Source organism: Acinonyx jubatus, chromosome E4 (assembly GCF_027475565.1).
Source record: "Acinonyx jubatus isolate Ajub_Pintada_27869175 chromosome E4, VMU_Ajub_asm_v1.0, whole genome shotgun sequence".
NCBI classification, from domain to species: Eukaryota; Metazoa; Chordata; class Mammalia; order Carnivora; family Felidae; genus Acinonyx; species Acinonyx jubatus.
Window position 1 is genome coordinate 35,450,644 of NC_069395.1, and position 25,077 is coordinate 35,475,720.

General features: G+C 40.1%; 1 protein-coding gene across 11 annotated transcripts in view; it reads left to right on the plus strand.

The window, feature by feature from the left end:
• The window catches only part of HSD11B1 (hydroxysteroid 11-beta dehydrogenase 1), a 55,072-nt gene that overhangs the window by 6,398 nt on the left and 23,597 nt on the right, over positions 1-25,077 (plus strand). For 4 of the 11 annotated variants that reach the window (XM_053209592.1, XM_027074531.2, XM_015079951.3 and 1 more), the window contains exons 2-5: positions 20,387-20,500; positions 21,239-21,369; positions 22,123-22,234; positions 22,366-22,551. In XM_053209592.1, the coding sequence (XP_053065567.1) occupies positions 20,413-20,500; positions 21,239-21,369; positions 22,123-22,234; positions 22,366-22,551 (517 nt within the window). In that variant the 5' untranslated portion in view covers positions 20,387-20,412. Of the gene's footprint in view, positions 1-3,709; positions 3,872-15,727; positions 15,824-20,364; positions 20,501-21,238; positions 21,370-22,122; positions 22,235-22,365; positions 22,552-25,077 lie in introns of all 11 variants that reach the window. The other 7 variants (XM_053209593.1, XM_027074530.2, XM_027074525.2 and 4 more) reach the window with 6 other exon arrangements.

The following is a 25,077-nucleotide window of genomic DNA, read 5'->3' on the forward strand; positions in this document are numbered from 1 at the left end:
AGGGAAAGTGCTCGAAAACATTTGAATGAAAGCTTAACTCATTGCCATCCTAACAATCAGAATCTTCCTTCAGATCTGCATACTTCTCAAGCTCCTCAAAAGTACCCCCAGGCTCACACTAAACAGGGTGTTTCTTCATGTTCCTTACTCTCCAACCCATAGCATCCTGGCTTTAGCTCCTCAGAAACCTCTGACACCGTCTCCAGGGAGTCTTATATGCAAGACTTAAGGTATTTTGCCACTTCTCATCTTCCTTGACCTCCCAGAGCTTCAAGGCTGTGACCTCTCCCATCTCATTGAGACCCTTTGCCCCTGTTCTCTCAGGTCCTCCTGCTCCCTATTTCTTCTTGCCCTCCTTCACTGGCTCTCCTCTTCTGCCTAACCCATAAATGTTAGTGTACTATCCCCCCTTTTATTCTTCATCCTCTCCCTCATGGTCTCATTTATTCCTACGGTTTCCATTTTAACTTACAAGATTTAATTCTCCCAAATCTACATCTCTGGCCTAGACCTTTCTCTTGAGCTCCAAATACCTACCAGCCATCTTTATCTGGATGTATAGAAGTCACTTTCCTTTAAACATTAAAAAATGCTGGGGCGCTGGGTGGCTCAGTCGGCTGAGCGTCCAGCTTCGGCTCAGGTCATGATCTCGCGGTTTGTGAGTTCGAGCCCCGCGTCGGGCTCTGTACTGACAGCTCAGAGCCTGGAGCCTGCTTTGGATTCTGTGTCCCCCTCTCTCTCTGCCCCTCCCCCACTCATGCTCTGTCTCTCTCTGTCTCAGAAATAAATAAACATTAAAAAAATTTAAAAAAATAAATAAACATTAAAAAATGCTGAGTACATACTGTGTGCCAAACACCATGCTAAATACTAGAGCTACAATGGCAAGACAGACCAGGCCTCTGTTGTCCCAGAGCTAGGTTTTGGGAAAAACAGGCAAATGAGCACCTGTGAATACCGTGATGGGAGCCATGATAAGAGAAATGCCCAGTGTTTGGGGAGCCCCTTACCTGGTCTAAGGGAGGGCAGGGAGGTCACTGATTTTGAAGGGTGGAACCTTAAGGAAAAGAATTGAGGGGTGGTGATAAGGGGCCCCTGGGAAAGGATTTCAAAACTCATGAAGAACTTACAAAGATAAAATAGTGAGTTTGGACTTTATCCTGAGAACAACAGGGAGTCACTGAAGAAGAACTGGGTGGAGTAGAGCCCACAGGGCACATCCACAGTGTTGGCAGTGGTCAAGTGTTAGCAATGGTTATGTCGATGGTAGGCCCATAAGGCTTTCACTCTATTATTACACTTTATAAGTTATTTATGGTTTCTTTGTTTTTTCTGCACATCAAATGTTTCACAGCCTTTCTTTTTAAATAAATAGATTAGAGGTGAGATAGATAGAAGAATGAGGAGATTCCTAAAGCAGAAAATAACAGTGGCCCGAGTTAGGATGTTCATAGTAAAGGTGAAAATTGGGAGATAGGTCTAGAGACACTTAGGAAGTAGAATTGAGTAGACTTGATGAGAAATGGAATTTAGGGATATGGACAAGGAGGAGTAAAGAAGGAGTTCCAAGGTTCTGGAGTATTCATTGGATGAATGGTGTAGCCATTCATTGAAATAGAGGTCCCTAGGATATGATAAATAAAAAATAGCAAAGTCATAATAGTTTAGCAGTTTCTTAAAGTTAAACATAAATTTTCCATACAACCCAGCAATGCACTCCTTCCAGGGTATATACCCAAGAGAAATACAAACGTGTCTAGACAAAGATTTCCACACCAATGTTTACAGAAGCACTTATTCATAATAGCCAAAAAGTGGAAAATTCCAGACATCTGTGTATTGGTGACTAGATAAACAAAACGTGGCATACCCATATAATGAAATATGATTTGGCAATGAAAAGGAACAAAGTATTGATACATGCTACAATATGGGTGAAGCTCAAAAACATTATGCTAAAGTCAAAGAAGTCAGACACTGTGTCATATAGCATGTGATTCCACTAATATGAAAGACAGAAGATTGCTGGCTGCATGGAGATGGGGATAGAAACAGAGAGTAATTGCAAATGGGTAAGAGGGATCTTTTTGGGATGATGGAAATGTCCTAAAATTTCTGTTAAGGTGATGGTTTCCCAACTTGGCAAATTTATTAAAAATTGTTGAATTGTACACTTACCACAAGATGATTTTCTGGCATATAAATTATACTTAAAAAAGATGTTTAAAAAAAATCAGGTCAGTTTTGGCATGTTGAGTTTGAGGTGTTTAGGAGGCATTATAAAGGCAAGGTTGAGTAAACATTGGTTACACCACCTGAAGCTGAGGAGGCAGTGCTGCACAGGAGATAGAGAATTTTAAGATTCATCAACATAGAACCCCAGTTGGAGGTTCTATGTCTCCCAATTGGAGCCATAGAGGTGAGGGAAATCTCCTAGGGAAGAGAGAGAAGGAAAGAGTGAAAACAGAATCAAGGCCAACTTGAAAATTCAAGGAATCCAAAAGGGAAGGGAAGCCTACAGAGAACACTGAGAAGAAGCAGTCAGAGAAGTAGGAAGGAAGCCCAGAGAATATAAATAGACAGAATCCAAGGGAAAAAGATGCTTTGGGGCAGTGAAGAAAGGCTACTGAGAACTCAGGTAAGTATAAACAGAACCAACCAGTAGAAGTCATGGTAGAAAAATCTAGCAGGGCTGGGGAGCCCAAGAACATGGCTGGCCATAGCTCCAGGAGGCCAAAAGCCTCCAGAGGATCAGGCATAGCATGCAGAAGGAGTGACGTGTTGATGGAGGGAGTGAGGCCAGATTGATGAGCCTGAGGAGTGTAGGGGACCCAGAATTTTTGACATAAAGCAATGAGGGAATACAAAAGGCCAGTAAATAGAGCTCTGGAAGAAGGACAAAGAGACCCCAGGGTACAGAGTTTCCAAGTCTGGAAGTGGCCACAACTACAGATTCCAGCAGTAGATATTCAAGGCTCTCAAAGATGTGATTCCTGCTTACTTCTCCAGGCAGATCTCTAACCACAAAACCCCACACCTCTTAAATTCAGTGATCCTGCCATATGGAATCCTTTGCAGTTTCCCAAACATGCCATTCTCTTTCACATCTCCTTCTGTTTTCTCACACAGCTTCCTCTGCATAGAATGTTCTACAAACCAGCCCTCCCCTCTCCCACACACACTCCAGGAACCCAACTCAGTGTCCATGCTTACCCTTCCTCATTTGCCTGGAGCATTCCTCCTCTTGTTTCAATATGAATCAAGGTTAACCTTGCCTCTGAAGCCTTGCCTACTTGCCCATCGCCCACATGGAACAGCATATTTCCTTCTTTACGCCCTTGGGACTCCAAGAGCAGGCCACCCCAAGATGGGCTGCTTTGGCATGAACATTATTTTGAGTTACAAGCAATCAAAACCCAGCAGATTCAGGAAAAGTTCTTTATCTTCCCCTTCACTTCCTGCTTGTACCAGAAAGAGAGCTATAAATGAGATTCCTTTTTACCTAAGAAATTTATCTGCATAACAGGGCAACCTTTGTTTTCTAAACATCTCCTTTTACCTTCCTGGTCTTTCTCCCTTTGGTACCCTCAGGCCCCTACAACTCCCCTTAGCTCATTGAAGCCTGATTATCTTTGGAATTCCATGTCTGTGTGGATTCACTGTATGCCTGAAACTAAATTTGATTTTCTGTTACTCTGTATCCTGTCAGTTTGATTCTTAGTCCAGTAGAAGGACCTTGAAGGGCAGAGAAAATTCTCCCTTCCCAACAGCTGCCATAGTCAGCAGGATACTTTCATTCTCTGGACACTACTCACCCCAGACACTCCTGCTGCTCAGAGATCCTGGGACATCTGACATACAGCTGGGAGAGGTAAGATTTCTTACCATGACAGTTCCCCAGAATCTCTATCTGCAGAGTCTGATGGAGTGAGAGTGGTGAGTCCATTTCTTCTCTTTCTAAATTTAGGTTAGCAGAAGAAAATATTTGTGGAACAAGTTCCTTGGGTCTAGCAACTCTGGTTAAATTTGGTAGACTACTCTTTAAGTACTTATCTGTTTCCTTCCACAGATGGTCTTTGTTTTCCTTTGTCTGTATCCTTTCTGTCTTTTGTCATAAGAAGGAGTTACCATAGGGCAGAACACAGGCATAGACCATACAAGCCTGCTGTTGGAGCCAGCCTCATAGACTGGTGAGTTCACAGTTCACACCAGACCAACACCTATTTAGACAAATTTTACCATAGTTTAATATGCACATAACTTAATGGCAATTGCTATGGGACATCTTAGAAGCCAAAGCCACAAAATTGGTGGGCACAGGCTGAACATTTAAAAGTTGTTAGAGTGCTTGCCACCTCAAGAAGATTCCCAGACTGATCATAGAATGAGTGAGATTGACATGGTCACTCAGCAACTTCCTTGCAATGAGGTACACTATAAAACAGCACATAGTCCCCAACCCTGTGGCACATCTCTCCTAGGTATTATTAGTATGGCTCCAGACTCAAGGCTTTAGCTAAACCTGTTAAGGTACATATGAGATTTTTCCTTTTGTCTTGTTCTATGTCTTAAGAGCTGGCTTTGTGACCAATGAGAATATTCCCTTTGGTCTCTATCATCCAGAGGGTGCACTTACCAAGGTGTACCTTGATGGCCAGTCGAAATGACTGGGAATCTAATTCTGACACTCTCTCTCTCCCCACCTTTCACCCCAGGCCTTGTCAGTGGTGTTAGTCATGAGAGGCTTTAGCCCATAGGAACCTCTGTCCTCTCAACCATCATTGCTTATTAGTGCTGGAAAGTCTCATTCCAGTAGCACCTCCCTGGTGTCACAGATTAGTGGTCTGTGATTTTGTGGGAGACCAGAGACACCATTTTCAGCACACCATCCTTACTGCCTGTGCAATGAAGACCTTTGCTTTCTTAGACTAATCTTGGAAGTAAACTTTTGGATCATGGGGACTGCATCATCTATGCCCTCTTTGAATGCCTTTGTGTCTTCAGTTAAGTCATTAAAAGGCTTATTGGTTTGAGTTGCTATTAATAGATTCTACTCCTCAATGGCTGGACGATGGATCCTTTAAATTGGCTATATTTATTTTTTTAAGTTTATTTATTTATTTTGAGAGAGAAAAAGAGAGGGGGTGGAGGAGAGGCAGAGAGAGAGGGAGAGAGAATCCCAAGCAGGCTCTGTGCTGTCAACAAAGAGCCCAATGCAGGGCTCAAACTCACAAACCATGAGATCATGACCTGAGCTGAAATCAAGAGTCGAGCACTTAACCAACTGAGCCACCCAGGTGCCCCTAAATTGGCTATATTTAAAAGAAAAATATTCTTTATAGAGAGTTCTTAATTGTCTTATTAGTATAATAACTAGCCTAAGGACTCGTTTGACAAGATTAAAGCACAGAAATTAGACAAATTTAATTAGAAATTAAAACAAAAATAAAAGTCCACATCCAATGTACAGTTTCCTAAAATCTCCCCGTTTTAATTTCTCTTTCCTTACAAGATGTACAGAGAGCACACCAGCCTATTCTCTAGATTCAAAGAATATAGGTTGCTCATGTAAATGCTGAATGCCAGGAAATGAATGTAACAAAAGCACCCAAGACTGGCAGTGAGGTTGGCTTTGATCCTACCTCCCAGGGATCTGTAATCAGGATCTGCCAGCTGTAGGCATTCCTGTGCAATGTCCTTTACAGGTGTACCCTAGGTCCCCCACTGCAGAAGAATTCTTTCCCCTAGACAGCAACAGATCTCTTAAATTATAAAGCCTCTTTTTTCCCCAGAATATTTTACTAACTTTAGAGAGGAATTGGTTCATGAGTATTCACAACCTCCCTTTCACAGAGGAAACAGGACCCCAAATTTCTCCTGAGCCCTCCTACACATGATCTCAAAAGGCTAATATTAGGGACTAATAGAAGCCAAAATACTTTATACAAGGGCACAAATCTTTTGATTCTCAGTTTTAGTTAAAAATTCCCCTAATAGAACGAAGCAAATTTAGTTAAAAAGGCAGGCTAGTCCCTTGATATTCAGGCTGTAATCCAGTTCTTTGGGGGATTAGAAACAACGACCTTTGTTTTACAAATCTCTACAAAACCAGAAATGCAACTCTAGAAACAAGTCAAGCCCTCCCATCTTTACTAATCCCCAAACCTTGCCTATTCCTCTCAAAATATTTGTAGATATTATAAACAGAATATTAGAACAAAATTCTCCTGTACTCAAAAAAAAGTAAATTTCTGATAACAATTACCCTGAAATTTGGGGAGAAAAAACACTTTGCATTCTTTCTCTGTCCCTAAAAATTATAAATTTTACCATGTCTTCAAACAGTAAATACAGTCCATCATCACCTGAGACTGAAGGGAAATAAAGGGAGTGTGGGAGGCCTTTTTGAAATAAAAACCGCTAAAATGGCTCTTGTGCCAAGACTCCAAGCACCTCTGATAATAGGCACTTATGCTCTGATCTCCACCTTGGAGAAAACTTGGATACTTACTCTGTGCCTTTGTGATGCAAATTTTCTAACCACCACCACCCCCTTCCACACACCCCCTTCCCTAGGACAGAAGAGCCATTCTTTGAAATACAAACTTTAGAGAATTTTTTATCAGGAAAAAAAAGGAAGGAAGGAAGGAAGGAAGGAAGGAAGGAAGGAAGGAAGGAAGGAAGGAGAAAGAAAGAAAGAAAGAAAGAAAGAAAGAAAGAAAGAAAGAAAGGAAGAAGAAAGAAAGAAAAAAAGAAAGAAAGGAAGGAAGGAAGGAAGGAAGGAAGGAAGGAAGGAAGGAAGGAAGGAAGGGGGAGTTATTTTAAAATTTGGGTCTTGGGGTGCCTGGGTGGCTCAGTCAGTTAAACATCCGACTCTTGATTTTGGCTCAGGTCATGATCACACAGTTTAGGAGATGGAGCCCCACACTGGGCTCCAGGCTGACAGCTTGGAGCCTGCTTGGGATTCTCTCTGCTCCCCCCACCCCCGCCTCACCCTGCCCTCATCCCTCCCATGCCTGCTCTCTCTCAAAATAAATAAATAAACTTTTTTTTAAAAAAATGGGTCTTTATGTCCTCTCCACAAATATTAGCAAAAAGAAAGCTGTAAGATTTTGTTTGTATCTGAGTGTCTGTCCATATATGTTGCAAATATGAGATATTTTCTCTACCTCTAGGTGGTATTGCTAAAATTAATTTGCAAAAGACCTCTTTTAGTTGGCTTGAAGGCCAGCATTTGCAAAAACTGGACAATCTAAAACTCATAAAGAGAAACTAACCCAAATGTTTTTCAAGTTCATATGATCTGGGAAAATATTCAGTATTAAAAAGCTATTTAAAGTTGTTGGTTTAATTAAAATAGACATGTCTTTAAAGTTATCAGCATTAAGTGTAAAACCTTTATTCCATCTATATTTACTGAAAGTCAAATAAGTTCATGTTATATCTCTGTTGCAAAATTTGTCAAAAGAAAAAAATCTTCAAATAATCATTGACTTTGTCTAATGCCTCATAATGTTTTGCAAGTAATCTAAACATAATTGTTAAGAACAAGTAAATTGAATAGATGTAAATAAGATAAGAAGGTCTGTAGGTAAACTTTTAAGTAGCTTCCTAAATCTTTTGTAACATGGAACTTTATAAAGTTTTGCTAAGTTAAATGATAAGTTGTAAAATTATTAAATATCTACATCATTTCCAAATAAGACAAAATAATAAAACATTAAGTACTGAACATAGGCTTATCTACTTCTGTCATATTACAGAGAAACTAAAGATAAATTCAGGTCTGTTAATAAACATGGTTTGTGCATTATTGAAAGATTGTACTATGAAAAACCACACATTTCTAGGAATTACAAAATGTATTCATAAATTTGCCAATCTAAAGAATATTGGCATAACAGATAGTTCACAAATTGCTTACTACTTAGTTTTCATTAGAAGTCAAGATTTCTAAGAGAAAATTTGTAATAAATATAATTAAGACTACTGAAAATAATAAAGGAAATAACTTTGTATGCAAGGAAAGTAAGAATGTGTGTTTCAGGATAAAAGGAAAAAAAAGAAGCATGAGGAAGGGGAATACATTTTTGTTGAGGGAAAAGAAAATAATTTTGTCCTAAAGTGAAACTGGTTATTTAAAGAGGGAAAACTTAGGACAAAATCTGAATGTAAAATGTTGCAGGGATGCCTGGGTGGCTCAGTTGGTTAAGTGTCTGACTCCAGCTCAGGTAATGATCTCACAGGTCGTGAGTTCAAGCCCCACATTAGGCTCTGTGCTGATAGCTCAAAGCCTGGAACCTGCTTAGGATTCTGTGTCTCCCTCTCTCTCTGCCCCTCCCCTGCTCCTGCTGTCTCTCTCTTTCTCAAAATAAATAAACATTAAAAAAAATTTTTTTAAATGTTGCAGAAGGTTTATGAAAAAGGAATCTGGAAAGGAATTTCGTGTGTGGTTAGTACTGGCTAAGATTAGAATCAATTTAAGTAAGTAAATGAGTCTTAATATTAAAAATACACTGAAGCACAATTACAATTTTGTCTTTCTCTTTGGTAAAAGGACAAAGTTGTCTTGAACTATTGGTCTGCTCTTAATAAGAAGTTGTAAACAAAAGTTTTTCTTTGCCTTTAAAGTCATCTGCCTAGAAAACAAGCACTCTGTTTTGCCAAATAATTTCCTACATTAATCAAGTCTGATTACTTAAGAAAACTGAGTCTTAATATTAAAAAAGCTAAATTTTGCCCACAACTATTTAACTTTCTGTATTTGCCTTTGAAATCTTCTATTGTTGATTTGGTTAATTAGATAATTTAATATTGTTTCATAATAATTTATGATCCTATCTAATCAAATGTTCAAATCTTTTCATACTTTTTGACATACGTCCCAAAATGAAATTCTAAAAGAAATCTTTTTTTTTTTCAACGTTTATTTATTTTTGGGACAGAGAGAGACAGAGCATGAACGGGGGAGGGGCAGAGAGAGAGGGAGACACAGAATCGGAAACAGGCTCCAGGCTCCGAGCCATCAGCCCAGAGCCTGACGCGGGGCTCGAACTCACGGACCGCGAGATCGTGACCTGGCTGAAGTCGGACGCTTAACCGACTGTGCCACCCAGGCACCCCCAAAAGAAATCTTTGGACCACAATCTAACTGAGGTGTTCCAGAGCACTCCTGGAACATTTCAAAGATTTTGTGAGAAATTAAATTAAGTAGGCTTATTTGGCATGTCAAATTACATGGGAAGCATTGTCAAATAAGTGATACTAAGCCCTCTTGGGTTATATTTTTGTAGATATTTTGGGTATATTTTGCAGATATTTTATTAAACTAAGTGTTCTAAAAAGTTGTATGAAACCCCTAGAAATCTGGCATGTTATTATCTTGGAGTGCTGTGTTTCACAGAAATAACCAAATTGTCAATTGCATTGTAATTAAGTCTAATCAGATCTTTAATCATGATCATTTTTAAATCTTGTCATTTACAGTTACTGTTCTATTCCCATGATGTTGCAATGTGTTTCATCTTAAGTGAGACTCAGAAAAAACTCTGAGTACAAGTTTCTGATAATTTTAAGATCATAAAATTGAACGAGGTAAGAATTTCCAGAACTAGTAGAAAAACTGGATTAAAACAGAGCAAGAATTAATAACTTGAGACTGAATAAAGAAGGTCATTGTAATTTTTACAATTTTTGTTTAAAATATCACTGACATTTTTCAATGTTTTGCTTTTCTAGATATAAGGAAAACTTTTCTCTTAAGCTAACTAAGTTAATTTAAACATAACCTATAGCAATGTGATAAATTATACCTTTGGAAGCAGAATTGAACCATTTATCTTTTCCTCCCTACCGGGTCCCTCCAGAATTTAAAACCTCTCAGTGAGTATTCTTATATTTTCATGGCAATATATTTATTTGCATAAGCTCAATAAGAAACTGTTCTCCTTATAACAAGATACAACTGGAAACATTGGTTATATTACCAAGGCTTTGACTGGAATGTCATATTTCAGAGAGACCCACATAGACTCAGATATGACCAGACAGCTTTAGGGAGCTAAGGTTGACATGAGGGAGCCAATAAAGCCCCTTGGAAATATCAGCCTGAGTTTCCAGCAGCTTACAAGGTGAATAAACTCACTTCCTCAGGAGGAACCTCAGGATATTTTGGGTACCTCAAGAAGAGAGGAATTAACGCAAATCCACAGGTATTGCCGGCAAAGTCTGATGGCAAGTATTTGACTTGGCTTCTGATCTCAAATGACTATTAAAAATTCAGTCTAGATACTTGTTATGAAAACTTACAGCAGAGCAGATTTCTATTTATTTTTTTAAAGTTTTATTTATTTAAATAATCTCTGCAGTCCTTGTGGTGCTTAAATCCACAACTCCAAGATCAAGGGTTACATACTCTTCCAACTGAGCCAGCCAGGTGCCCCAAAGCAGGCTTGTGTGGTCAACTGCTATTCTTGCTGAGCTTATGTAAATAATCAGGCCAAGTGGGGTTGTTTTTGTTTGCTTGTTTGTTTTTGAAACTAGACTTATTTTGAGAATTACTAATTTGGCTATCTTTGATAGAAATGGGGGTGATTATAGAGAGAAAATAGGTTTCAATAACAGACCTGAGTAAATATTAGATTCTAGTCCTGTTCATTATAAACTAGACTAGATCCTGATTTCTTCCAGCATCCTCCAATGCCTGGCTACAACTCTCCAAACTAGTGCTTTCAATTTTTCTCCCACTTCCTGAGTTAAGTCATTTGAGATCTAAAATGCCCTTTTTTGGGGCGCCTGGGTGGCTCAGTCAGTTGGGTGTCCGACTTTCAGTTCAGGTCCTGATCTCACAGTTTGTGAGTTTGAGCCCTACATGGGGCTCCGTACTGACAGCTCAGAGCCTGGAGCCTGTTTCAGATTCTGTGTCTCCCTCTCTCTCTGCCCCTCCCCCACTTGCATTCTGTCTCTCTCTGTCTCTCAAAAATGAATAAACATTAAAAAAATTAAAAAATAAAAAAACTAAAATAAAAAAACAAATGCTCCTTTTCCTGAAGCCCTGCACACTAAGTATGAATAACTTGATGTAAACTTGAGGGAAATCACCACAACAGCTCATGTATAGGCAATCTTCATGCTCTGTGGGCAAAAATATCACCAAAGACATTCAAACTACAAACCAGGAAAATCTGTCACTGGATGCTCTCACACTATCTAAAGAGGCTTCAAGCTTGACATTTAGAAATCTACTCTCTACCCTCAAAACTCAGAAACTGGTTTATAACTTGATCCAAACATTAGCCATTGTTTTTCTTTTGTTTCCATAGAAATGCCTCTTATTTAATGCTTAATTGCTTGAACCATAGGCCTAACTTTGAGGACACACCTGAATTACCACCTCCTGAAATGAGTTTAACTAAACTGACTTATTGCCAGGACTGGTTCAATGAGCCAGGAGAATCTACGAGCTCAACTTTTAATGTGTGAAATGTCAGGGAAGTTTCAGAGGAGAGAACTACAGGGGCCCAGAGCAGACTGCCCCAAGATGGGCCACTTGGGCATGAACATTATCTTGAGTTCAAAGCAGTCAAAACCCTGAAAATCCAGGAAAAGCTCTTTGTCTCCCCCTCAACTGCTTGCTTGTACCAGGAAGAGAGCTATAAATTAGATTCCTCTTTACCTAAGAAACTTATCTGCATAACAGGGCAATCTTTGTTTTCCAAACATCTCCTTTCACCCTCCAGCTAATGCTTTTCCTCCCCTTTGTATCCTCAGACCTCCACCCCTCCCCTTAGCTCATATAAAGCCTCATGTTGCCTGTCTTTGGAATTCCAGGTCTGTGTGGACTCCCCATACATACAAAACCAAACTTGATTTTCTCCCATTAATGTATCTCATGTTAACTTGGTGATTAGTACAGCTAGAAGGACCTTGAAGAGCAGAAGAAATTCTTCCCACCCTCCACAGCCCCCACCATAGACTTCTATCATATCACTGGTAACTCTATTTCATTTACTTCCATGTATGTCTTCTTTTGAGACTTAGAAAGCATTTTATTTGCCTTTCATTCATAGGACCTGACCCATAGTAAGTACTAAATAAATGTTAGTAGATGAAATCTCCCCTCAGCCACCATGTGGCATGTATGTCCCTTTTCCTCCTTGCTACTAAGAGCCCTTTTGGGGCTGTTTGTGGCCAGACTGCTGGGTTTCATTGTATGAGGGTGGATGAGGTAGTCTGCCCTCTGCTATCAGCAGCCATGATCAAGAATGTTTTGTCCACACCTAAGGCCCAGTTTCCCAGTCCCAGGATGCCCAGTTGAACCTGAATTTCAGATAAACAATGAATACAGTTTTAGTATAAGTATATCCTATTCAAATTGTAAGAAAGCAAATTTTACCACCCCAAGATATGCCTTTTTGGCACATTGATTATTCTAAGTTGGTTATTTTTAATAAACTGCAGACACAAGAGAAGCTCTGAAAACCAAGTAGAAGTTACCTTTTTGCAAGAGATATTTATATGTATAAGGGAAATCTCCATTTATGAGGGTATCTGCCTCAATACTAGGAAGGAGGGGTGAGTCTAATTCTCTAGAAACTGTTATCAATGGAGAAAGCTTAGATATAAACCTACAGAACAACCTTACCCTTGAATATGGTACTTTCCCCAGGAACTTCCCATAGCTGACCCCCCCCCCCCATCTTTCGTCTTTAGCTGGAGATGGTATTTTGGGTGTAGCTTCACCTTTTCAGGGAGTTAGTTTTCCTGGGCTTTTTCCATGTATATAGGAGGTATATATGTTATTAAACTTTTCTTTGACTTTCTCCTGTTAACCTGTCTTAGGTCAATTTCATTCTTAGACCAGCTAGAAGAACTTTAAAGGGTATAGGAAATTTTTTTCCCTCCTAACACAATAGTTGAGATTATACATAGCCCAAAAATGTATTTGTTGCTTACATATATCCATGGTTCTTATATATTTGTTAATTATATATATTCCAAAAAATGTATTCTGCAATTCAAATTTAATTTGGTGTCATGTATTTCTATTTGCTAATTTGGCAAACCTACTTTCCACCAAAGGGAAGTGGCTTCTGTCTAATGCTGAAGGCACTGGCACCCTAAAGAAACTCACCCAGCTGAAGCTGCCATACCATCTTGATGTGTTCCTGAAAGCTGGATTGAATGACCAAGAAAAAAACTGCTAGATGGGCCAAAACTGTGTGAGCTATGTGGTGACTTTGCTGGAGTCAGCCATTTCAGCTGTGTGGGCCTCTTTCACTGCTCCTCATGCTACCAGTGTTTTACCAAAGTTTCCAGGGAGTAACTTTTTCAGTTACTGTAGATGGGCCCTATCTCTCCTCCATGCTCAGATGCAAATCCATGGGAGCTAGGCCAGAGAAAAACCTGAAAAACTGCAACAGCAGCATGTTAGAATTGTATCTGCCCCACTCCCACTGAGGGGCAGGGATCAGACCATGCTCTGGGTCTCATCAGGTACCCGTTCTTTCCCAAGAGGCTCTTGGCTTTCCCACACAAATGGATTCCAGGTAGTCTGCCCCAACAGTTCCCCTGCCACAGATTATATGTGACAGGTTAGGACAGGAAACACACACAGGGCACTTTATCCCATCTCTAGTTCATTTGCCCCTATCTTGAGATTCCGTTAGAAAATGAGAAAATCTGTCCATTAAGAGTGGAGCCATGCAGAAGGTTGACAAAGAACTCCTCCCCCACACCTCATCAGAGATGCAGGAGAAGGAAAAGAAAGGAGGGAGTGGGGAGGAACCCATGTTATTAGATAAAATGATATAAAATGATGGTTGTTTCCATAGCTAGGAACAGATTTTGGCAGCCATGGCATAGACTTAGGAGTTCCTAAAAAATCAGAACTGAGAAACTGGAATGAGGCAGGTGGCAAGGGTAGAGAAAGGGATAATTTTATTCATTCTAATATTATGCTAAGGTCCTTTCCTGTCTCAGCGTATTGACAGTATTTTCTCAGGAAAGGGAGAATCTCCAAAATGAGAGGGTTCAACCACCTTTTACTCTAAGATCTTCCCACTCTACCTCTGGTAGGATTAGTTTTCAAAAAGAAGAGGCCACTTAACAAAGCTACTAAACAGTCCTGAAAAGCCCCACAGCTGCTGCTGCCTCAGAAATGACAGGTGCACCTTTCATGATCCACATTTTATGCCAAATGCATGAAAATTCCTCTTTGGCTGCCCCTCCCCACAGTCTTGCCACCCCCTTCTTAGTCCTACTGGATCTGGCCCATCCCTCATGGTCCCTTTCCCATTCAATGCCGTGATCTTCTCACCTTGTTATTTCTTGAGCCATTGATTCAGGTGAGAATGATCAAATCAGAATTCCTGGCTGGGCTGGGACATGCACCTCCAGCTGAGTGGACCCACTCTGAGTTTTTGAAAATTTCCAGCTTGTGTTTACCTATTTCATTGAAAGCCTGCTCTAAAGTGTACATAGTTGATGCATTACAAAGGAAGGCCAGCGTGAAGGACTGGAGTGGATAGCTAGTTTTGTTGCCATGGCAGGGAAAGGAACTTTACTTGACTGATGAAAATTTGACTCAAAACGAATGCTAGGTGAAACAGTCATATTTCCTTTTGTCTTTTTTTTTTTTTTTAACTTTGTTGAGAACCACTAGAAGAGGAGTAGGGAATGGGGCTGATAGGTTCTAACTAGAATCCTGAATCCCAGTGATTTCTTTAGATTAAATCAGGCTGCAGAAAGATAGCAATTTTCTCATTGTTGCAGCACCTCGGAAACACTAAAACAGCAAAGTTCATTGAATGCCTATTTTGGAGCCAGGCTAGGGGGAGATGGAGAGAGACAAAGATAAAAAGACACACTCCACATCCTCCAGGAGCTTACAAGCTAATGAGAGAACCAGGCATGAAAATATGGACATACCGTGGATCAATGTTTATTACATAACGTGGTCAAAGTGTGGCACAAATGCATCCCTAAGACCCTCTTGAAAGGAGGTTTGAAAGGTCCACTATTTTCATAATCATACTAAGACATTATTTGCCTTCTTTCTTTGTCAGTCTTTCACAAGTTTTCTAGAGGCTACAGGATGTGTGATAATACAAATCAATGTATACTTATGTATTCTTGAGTTTCAAAAAAATTCTCAGTCTTGGGGTGCCTGGCTGGCTCAGTGGGTAGAGCATGCAACACTTGATCTCAGGGTGTGAGTTCGAGCCCCATGTTAGGCATAGAGCTTACTTAAAAAAAATTCTTGGGGCATCTGGGTACCTCAGTCAGTTAAGTGTCCAAATTCAGCTCAGGTCATGGTCTCACTGTTCAGGAGTTCAAGCCCCTCATCGGGCTTTGTGCTGACAGCTCAGACACTGGAGCCTGCTTCACATTCTGTCTCCAACTCTCTGCCCCTCCCTGCTCATGCTCTCTCTCTCTCTCTCTCTCTCCTCAAATATAAAATAGAACATTAAAAATTTCTCTTTAAAATTCTCAGCCTCAATTTCTTTTAAAGAATCCTCCATTCTTATTTTGTTTTAATTTTGTAAGTAGTCTCTCAATCCAACATGGGGCTTGAACTCACTATCTCAAGATCAAGAGTTGCATGCTCTTATTGATTGAGCCAGCCAAGCACCCTCTCGGTCTAAATTTCTAATACAACAATATCAGCAATAAAACCCACATGTAGGCATACCTGATTTTATCGCATTTTGCTTTTTGTGCTTTGCAGATATTGGGCTTTTTATTCATTGAAGTTTTGTGGCAACCCGGCATCGAGCCAGTCTACCACAACATTGTTCACTTTGTGTCTCTGTGCTACACTTTGGTAATTCTCACAATATTTCAAACTTTTTCATTATTATTATATTTGTTATGGTGATCTGTGGTCAGTGATCTTTGATGTTAGTATTGTAATTGTTTTGGGGGCTCCATAAATTGTGCCGTTAGACAGCAAACTTAATCAACAAATAGTGTTCTGACTGCTCACCAACTGGCTGTTCCTTCATTTCCCTCCCTCCTGTCAGGCCTCCCTATTCCCTCAGACACAACAATACTGAAATGAGGCCAACTAGTCACCCTACAATGGCCTCTAAGTGTTCAAGGGAAAGGAAGAGGCGCGCATCTCTCACACTAAATCAAAAGCTACAGATTATTCACCTTAGTGAAGAAGGCATGTCAAAAGCCAAGATAGGTTGAAAGCTAGTGCTCTTGTGCCAGTTATAAATACAAGCCCAGTTGTAAATACAAGGGAAAGGTTCTTGAAGAAAATTAAAAATGCTGCTCCAGTGAACACACAAATGATAAGAAACCAAAGCAGCCTTATTACTGATATGAAAAAAGTTTAAGTGGTCTGGATGGAAGATCAAACAGCCATAACCTTCCTTTAAGCCAAAACCTGTTCAGGAGCAAGGCTCTAACTCTTCAATTCTATGAAGGCTGAGAGGTGAGGAAGCTGCAGAAGGAGTAGAGGTCGGTTCATAAAGTTTAAGGAAAGAGGCCGTCTCCATAACATAAACTAACTGGAAGGCGAAGCAGCCAGTGCTGATGTAGAAGCTGCAACAAGTGATCCAGAAGATCTAGCTAAGGTAATTAATGAGGGTGGCTACATTAAACAACAGATTTTCTATGTGGACAAAACAGCCTCCTATTGGAAGAAGATGCCATCTAGGACTTTCACCGCTACAGAGGAAAAGTCAATGCTGGGATTCAAAGTTTCAAGGGACAAGCTGACTCTCTCGCTAAGGGCTAATGCAGCTAGTGACTTTAAGTTGAAGCCAATGCTCATTTACCATTCCAAAAATCCTAGGGTCCTTAAAAATGTTGCTAAATCGACTCTGCCTGTGCTCTACTAATGGAACAAAAAAGACTGAATGACAGCACATCCATTTACAGAGTATCTTAAGCCCGCTGTTGAAACTTACTGTTCAGAGAGAAAAAAAAATTCTTTTCAAAATATTACTGCTCATTGACAATGCATCTGGTCACCCAAGGACTTCTGTGGAGATGTACAATGAGATTAATGTTGTTTTCATGCCTGCTAACACATCCATTCTGCAGCCCATGGATCAAGGAGTAATTTTGACCTTCCATTACTTAAGAAATACATATCAGGGACATCTGGGTGTCTCAGTCAAACATCCGACTCTTGATTTCAGTTCAGGTTATGATCTCAAAGGTTGTGAGTTTGAGCGTAGCGTAGGGCTCTGTGCTGACAGTGCGGAGCCTGCTAAGAATTCTCTGTCTCCCTCTCTCTGCCCCTCCCCTACGCTCATACATGCATGCTCGCTCGCTCTCTCTCAAAACAAATAAATACACGTTAAAAAAAAAGCCTTAAAGAAATATATTTCATAAGGCTATAGCTGCCATAGACAATGATTCCTCTGATGAATCTGGGCAAAGTAAAATGAAAACCTAGAATCGAAACATTCTAGATGCCACTAGGAACATTCATGATTTATGGGGAAAGTTTCAACTATTAACATTAACAAGTTTGGAAGTTGATTGGATCACATTGAGGGGTTCAAAGACTTCAGTGGAGGAAGTCACTGCGGATGTGGTGGAAAGAGCAAGAGAACTAGAATTAGCGGTGGAGCCTGTAGATGTGAGTGAATTGCTACAATCTCATGAGAATACTTAATGAATGAGGAGTTGCTTGTTGTCGATGAGCAAACAAAGTGGTTTCTTCAAAAGTATACTTTTGCTGAAGATGCTATGAAGATTGTTGAAATGACAACAAAAAATTTAGAATATTGCATAAGCATAGTAAAGTAGTGGCAGGGTTTGAGAGAACTGACTCTGATTTTGAAAGAAGTTCTACTGGGGGTAAAATGCCATCCAATGGTATGATATGCTACAGAGAAATCATTCATGAGGAAAAGGAGTCAACCAATGTGACAAACTTTATTGTTGTCCTATTTTAAGAAATTGCCACAGCCACCCCAACCATCACCAACCACCGCCCTGATCAGTAAGCAGCCATCAATATTGAGGCACAACCCTCAACCCGCAAAAAGATTAAAAGTAGCTAAAAACTCAGATGATGGTTCGCATTTTTTTTTAGCAGTGAAGTATTTTTTAATGAAGGCATAGACATGTTTTGGACATAAGGCTATTGCATACTAAATAGGCTACAGTATAGTATAAACATAGCTTTTGTGTGTGCTTCATTTGACTCACTTTGTTGTACCATTTGCTTTATTGTGGTGGTCTGGAACTGAATCCACAATATCTCTTAAATATGCCTCTATGCACAAATTGAGATCCTCAATAATTTTTAAGATTGTGCAGGGATGCTGAGACCAAAAAATTTAAGAACTGCTCAGACTTAATGTATCATCTACCATTATATGGTGTCCTCATTTCTTATTAATGCATTTTATTGGTTAAAAATTATTTCATCTATTTCACAAAAATTACTGAAAGCTTTCTTTGTATCCTTATTTTCTAGCACAATAGCTAATTATTAAAATGTCTGTGTGTGTTTTTGTGTGTGCCTGTTTGTGTTTAAATGTGTCTTCTGAAGCAGCACAATGTGGACTTCATTTTTCATTTAGCCAACAATCAGCAATAGTTGATGCATTTGTTTTATGTTCCATCAACCCTATCTCACTTGTTATTACTTTTGCTTTCTTTAAGTGTATGCTTTCTGTAGTATACCTTAAGTCTTTTTTTAATCAGACTATAAACTTCCCTCATCTGTCCATCTTTCTGTCACTTCAGCATCATATTTTAAAGCAATTTTTCCTTGTATTCTCTAATTTTACTATTAATAGGATGGTACTAAGAAAAATGAAATGTTTCAATTTCCTTCCCTCCAGAGATGAAAATGGAGCCTAGTATGTAACATGTCTTGGCAGCATAAAGCCCCTGATAAAATGATGCATATATATCTTGGAATTCTGCCAGTATGTAATGTAATTTCCCACTTGAATTTTCTTTATATATTTTTTTCTATTTTGTCCTCCATAACCTTGAGCTCTAGCTAGCCCTCAACTGTTGTCAAATCGCCACTGTTTCCTGGATGTGAACTTCACAGCTGTGAGCCTTTGTTGATAAATTATTTCATCTCCTCTGGGTCTTAAATTGTTTTCCCTTACTCTGAAGTGAAAACTCACCGAGTGTTTCCACATACTGTACTTGTGGCCATAAGTCAATTTCTCTTAATCTTGTGTGAGCCCCCAACTCCTGCCCTCAAACCATATTCATCCTCCCAAAACACAGATACCCATTCTTATCCTAACATTTAAGTGGTTTTTCTTGGCTCTGTTGGTAATTTGCAGAATTTTGGGTTTGCTCTGTGATGAGAGAATTTTTATGGTTGGTCAGTTTGTTTTTTTAAGTTGAAAAACTTAACAATAATATCTCTCAAATTCTTTTTTGGAGGATTGTTCCTTACTGAGTTCTTGCTGCAGACATACCAAAGTGGTTATTTCTATATTTCTGTGACACATTCTAAATTACTACGGGGTTTTCCCCTGGTCCTTTGATTGTTACTAGATCCGTCTTTAGCCGGATGTAGACCTTGGGGGGCAAATTTTGCTTCAACAATGCTAATTCCTTCTGTTTCTGGACCAGGTCTCCTCTCCTTTGCATCTTTACAGTTCTTGTGCCTCTATAGCATTTACAAGACCCAGTTTAATAGCTTAGTGCCTTTTTTTTTTTTTTTTGGCACTCATTATTTCTTCTTTATTTGCTGTTAAAGTAATAAGTGTACGTTCCGTTGCACTTGCCTGAGAGAGTCTTGAACTGGTCTTGGGTTTCCCGCCATCTGGGTTCTTGCTGGCTTGCATTCCCCTTTGATGTTGTAATACTTGTTCATTGAACTTGAGTGTGGGGCTTATAGGGCTTGTTTGCTTCCCCCCCCCCAAATGTGCACATTTTTTTCTTAAGCTTATTTTTCTGTTTTGTGCTGTTATTTTTAATTGCTTCCGACTGGGAGGTGGGGCCAAGAGTGAGATTTGGCTTGAATTTGGCTTGTTTTGCTATTACTCACATTTCCCCAGAAGCCCCGCACACACTTTCTCTCTGCCTTTGACGTACCACTTTTGAACGGCCGTTGATTCTTGGCATAAATGGTGTTAAGAGGAAGATGGGCTCTGGGTAGGGATGTTCAGGAATCCAGTCCTGTACAGTCATGAGCTTGGCCATCTGGAAGTCTCTTCTTGCTCAATGAAATGGAGTAAACATTGTCCATTATGAAATCCACCACACAGGCTGCCAGGGACAAATGGGATCCCACCCAAAGCCAATCGCTGCTCTGACAGGGAAATTGGCTAGCACTGCCTGAGACTACTCCAGCCTCCCCCGTCCCTGATGTCACAATTCAGAGGCTGCTGCCTGACTGGGAGGTTGTAGAAAGCTCTGTAGGTTCTCTCTGTGTGTCCTACAGGGCTCCTCGGGCCAGGTCTGTGTCTGATGGCTTTTATGAAAAAATATCTCCCCCCCATTCTGGGGATCTTCTTGGCCTACTACTACTATTCTGCGAATGAGGAATTCAGACCAGGTAAGTACCAATGTATCTAATTCTGGAGGAATAGATAAAAAACATAGGGGTGGCTGGAGTGTTTCTGAGGATCCAGATGAGTTCCTGATCCCCAAAGTTGCTGAACAAGAGGAACCCTGGGGTGGGACTGTATTTCTGTGTCTTCTAGACATGGGCTATGGGTAATAGAGTATGGAGAGGGGTAATCATGTAGCCAACAGATTGCCAAATAGTCCATGCTTTATTTGGCACCCTTAATGGAAAGTAATTTCAGATTCCTTACAAAAATGAGGGTAATTCCAAAATTTACAACACAGCCAGATAATTGGGCTCCAAGGAGAGACTGATAAGTGGGAAGCAAGAAAGGATTCTGGAGTTGATGACTAAATAGAAGTGAGAGAAAATCCCTGGAATCTCTATGAGCACATGTGTTTTGATGACTTTTTGGGTTTTATTTCAATTGAGCAAAATTGGATGAGTCCAGAAATGTCTGGAACTCTAGTGTTTTAGCTGAAACCTCTGTCAATGAACATTTTTAGAAAGGACAGCAAGAAGGCTTGTTTTGAGCAATCAAGCTAAACCTCCATTTCAGAGCATGTTTATGAAACTTGAACTGTTCCTTCATTGATTTATACAGTTTGAGAAAAGTTGATCTGGGCTCATAACCTTTAGACATTGAGATAAGGCTGCCCACATCCAGAGAGGAAGGAATATTGCTGCCAAATTGGGAATGGTCCTCACTTCCTTTTGGTTTCACAGAGATGCTCCAAGGAAAGAAAGTGATTGTCACAGGGGCCAGCAAGGGGATTGGAGAACAGATGGCCTATCATCTGGCAAAGATGGGAGCCCATGTGGTGGTGACAGCAAGGTCTAAAGAAAATCTAAAGAAGGTGAGGGTTCTGTGCCCACAGACACATGTACTCTCTCATGTCCAGATGTATTGTATATACTCACATACACATGCCAACACACAGAAGCTGACACGTCCATACATAGATGCAAACACACACACACACACACACACACACACACACACACACACACAGATTCAAACACCCACAGGAATATAAAGATAATGCATTTAAGTATTCAATCCCATGCACACACATACAGACACAAAGTTCTTGGGCTATACATGCTCATAGACTGCCTATTCACCCATATTTACACATGGAATCACAGATATATAGATATGTGCTCAGATACCAAAATTCTAGTACCTACTCACAAATTCACATTCTCATCCCCATGCAGACTCAGACACATGTTTTCTCATATACTCAGACTCACAAACCTAAGGCTACAAAGAGTCACAAACCTAGGGCTACCCACATGGAAACAAGCATCCATACCAATAACGCATTCAGATACATCTATTTACAGAAACTCATAAGCACAAGCCATGAACTTAAACCCCAGCACAGGGATGATTTACTTAACTTACAGCCTAAGACAAAGATCATGTCAGGTTGCATTTAGCAACACACACACATTCATTGAACTCATGCTTACACACACATATCCCTACCATTTCTTATCAAAACAGGTTTGTGAGCGGTTTCTCACTTAAACCCCCATTACTTCAGAGATTGCTCCCAAAGTCTACGGCCAAGACTGACGCCATTGTTGCTGTGTCCCCGCAGATAGTATCCCATTGCATGGAGCTTGGAGCAGCCTCAGCACACTACATTGCTGGCACCATGGAGAATATGACCTTCGCAGAGCAATTTGTTGCCAAAGCTGGAAAGCTCATGGGTGAGGCTGCTCTCCTCCCTCCTCTTCTTGACTTTGCTCTAGGGGTGACTAGGGAGCTTTAGGGAAGGGGGGAGGTTGAGAGGAAAGGTATCACCCCAGACAGTTTCTCTCAACACAGCCATCTCTTGCAGGGGGACTAGACATGCTTATTCTCAACCACATCACCAACACTTCTATGAATCTGTTTAGTGGTGATATCCACATCGTGCGCAGAAGCATGGAAGTCAACTTCCTCAGTTATGTGGTCCTGAGTGCTACTGCCTTGCCTATGCTGAAGCAGAGCAACGGAAGCATTGTTGTCGTGTCCTCGAAGGCTGGTGAGTGGGGCAGGGACCACAATGGAAGGTAAGAGTAGGAAAAGTAGCAGGGATGGTGTTGGGGGCTCTGCAGTGAACGTGAATTTTTGTCAGTTTCCATGCAGAAAAGTAACACAATATAAACTAGAATTTTCAATGTTCACAGTGGGAAAAATTATAAATAAATAAATAAATAAATAAATAAATAAATAAATAAATAAATAACACAGTGATATTAAGCAAAAGCTGATTAACAGCTTGACCCTATACATGAATAGGCAGACATATGAATATGAGGCTTGGGTGTGTAAACTCAATGAGAAGCACACATCCTGAGGAAAAGAGACACGGTTAAAGAACAAATTGGGTCATAAGAAATGGGGGGCTGTTAAAGGTAGATGGGCTACAAGATCCTTGGGAGTAACAGAGAAAGAGCAGTAATGCAGAGTGCCCACGAGAAGCTTGGTGGTTTGTGACCTAGAAATGGAAGTCTAAAGGGGCTTTGGGAGACTGCGGAGGAATAGCCCATTCTGATACTAAGGGAGAGACCTGGTCATGATGGATAAACATGATCTTGCTTCTGCCATGACCAAGAACTGTAGGTTGGTAAAGTTCGTTGATGATACAAAGGTAGAACTGAGACGTGAAATATTTTAACATACAGTTGTCTGATAAGTGGATTAAACTAAGGCTAAATGAAATAAAGAACAGAAACAAGCACATCATATCATTAACAGATCTGCCTATATTGGGGATGTTCTCCAAAATCGGAATTTACTACCTTAAAAGTTCTATTTAAACAACGAACAGGGTAGGGAGAGAGCGTGTACAGAGAAATATTCATGAAGAGAACACTGTGACCAAGAAAGGTCCTTGATGCTTTGGATGGTGACAGTATCAGAAGTTATCACCAATAAAAAGCTAGAGAGTTTCCAGCTTGAGGGATTCCTAGGCCCACTTTTCTCATGCATCCAGGAGAGAAGTCCCACACGTATTTGTTGATTAGTCAGAAGGATGTGACTGGAAGGTGCAAACACCAGGATTAAAACGAGCCATTTAAAAGTGGTTCCTGTAAAAACAAATAACAAAAAAACAAATAACCTGAAGACTCTGTAAATTCTTAAATATTTCCCAAACTATTATTAGGTATTACTGTAACTAAGAACACCATCTATGTTGTAAAGAATTCTATTTCCTGGACAGGAAAGGCCTGCATAGTGATGGGATAAAAGGGCAGTGTGTCTGTGTTACCCGCCAAACAGAGTGATTGATATGCATCCCTGTGCTTCCCAGACAACACAGACTCCCCACCCCTCCCCAGACACAGCCTCTCTCCAGGCTGAAAGGAAGGGAGAGCTTCCGGATGCATACTGAGTGGGAGGGTGCTGGGCACATCCCCAATCCATCCTAGGGCATTGGCCAAAACCCTCACATCAGTCATGGTGTAGGTGGCTTTAATGATTTTAGTTGATTAAATAATATATCCACTCTAGGCAAAGAGTGTTCTTGATCTTTGGCTAGAGAAATTTAACTTTCTATAATGTACAGAGAGTCTTAATGTTCTCAGAAAGAATAAGAATTATTGTAGGAGCCCAAGGGCATGATGAAAGTCTGATAACCTCTTCCTCCACACCTCTTCCATACCTACTAAATGTCGCTTCATAATGTTTGTGGACTCAGAGGTGGAAATCTAGTTGAACTACTATCCTTCATGTCTGCTATTTGTGTAGCCCAAAAAGTTCAGCCTGTTTGCTTTGAAGCATGTCTGTGAACTTGCAAAGTACAGACACTTTGCTTTCTCTCCCTAACTGAAGAATTTTTCTTTCCTATGCTGTTTTTTAAACATTCAGCAAACATGGTCATTAATCCTTCCTTAAAATCTGAATTCCATAAACATGGGATGCTAATCCTCAAATAGATCCTAAGGTCAGCCAAAGAGTATTGGGATGAATTTTTAATCATTCCTTTCAGGGAATACATTAAGTCCCTTATTGAATTATGGTGATAAGCAATTGTTGTTATCTCCAATGCATTTCCAGGTACTGCAATACATAGAAATCCTATACTTTTAATACATTCTTTAAAGCCTCAGCTTTAAATATGCTTTAGCATCAAAACCGTATTGCTGCCTCTGGGAATTTCCTTACAGTCCACATCTACCCATCATTCAACACCATTTGGGGCACCTACTGATCAAGTTTCTATGGATATATAATATCTAGTTATTACACTGATTAGTCTCCCCTCCTTCTACCATATGCTAGTTTGGCTACAAGTTGAGCTACTATAACAAACACCCAAATCAATGCTAGCTTACACAAATCAAAATTTATTTTTCTCTCATAAAACAGCCTGGATTAAGCAGTCCAAGGCTGATATGGTAGTTCTGCCCCCACGAAGTTGTCCAGGAAACTCTCTATCTCAGAACCATCATCCCTGGGATGTTATCCTCACCTGTATGTCCAGGATGGTTCACTATCACATCAGAATTCTAGCTAGAGAAAATGGAGAAAGAAGAATAAAACCTGAAAGTTGTATACTTCAGGG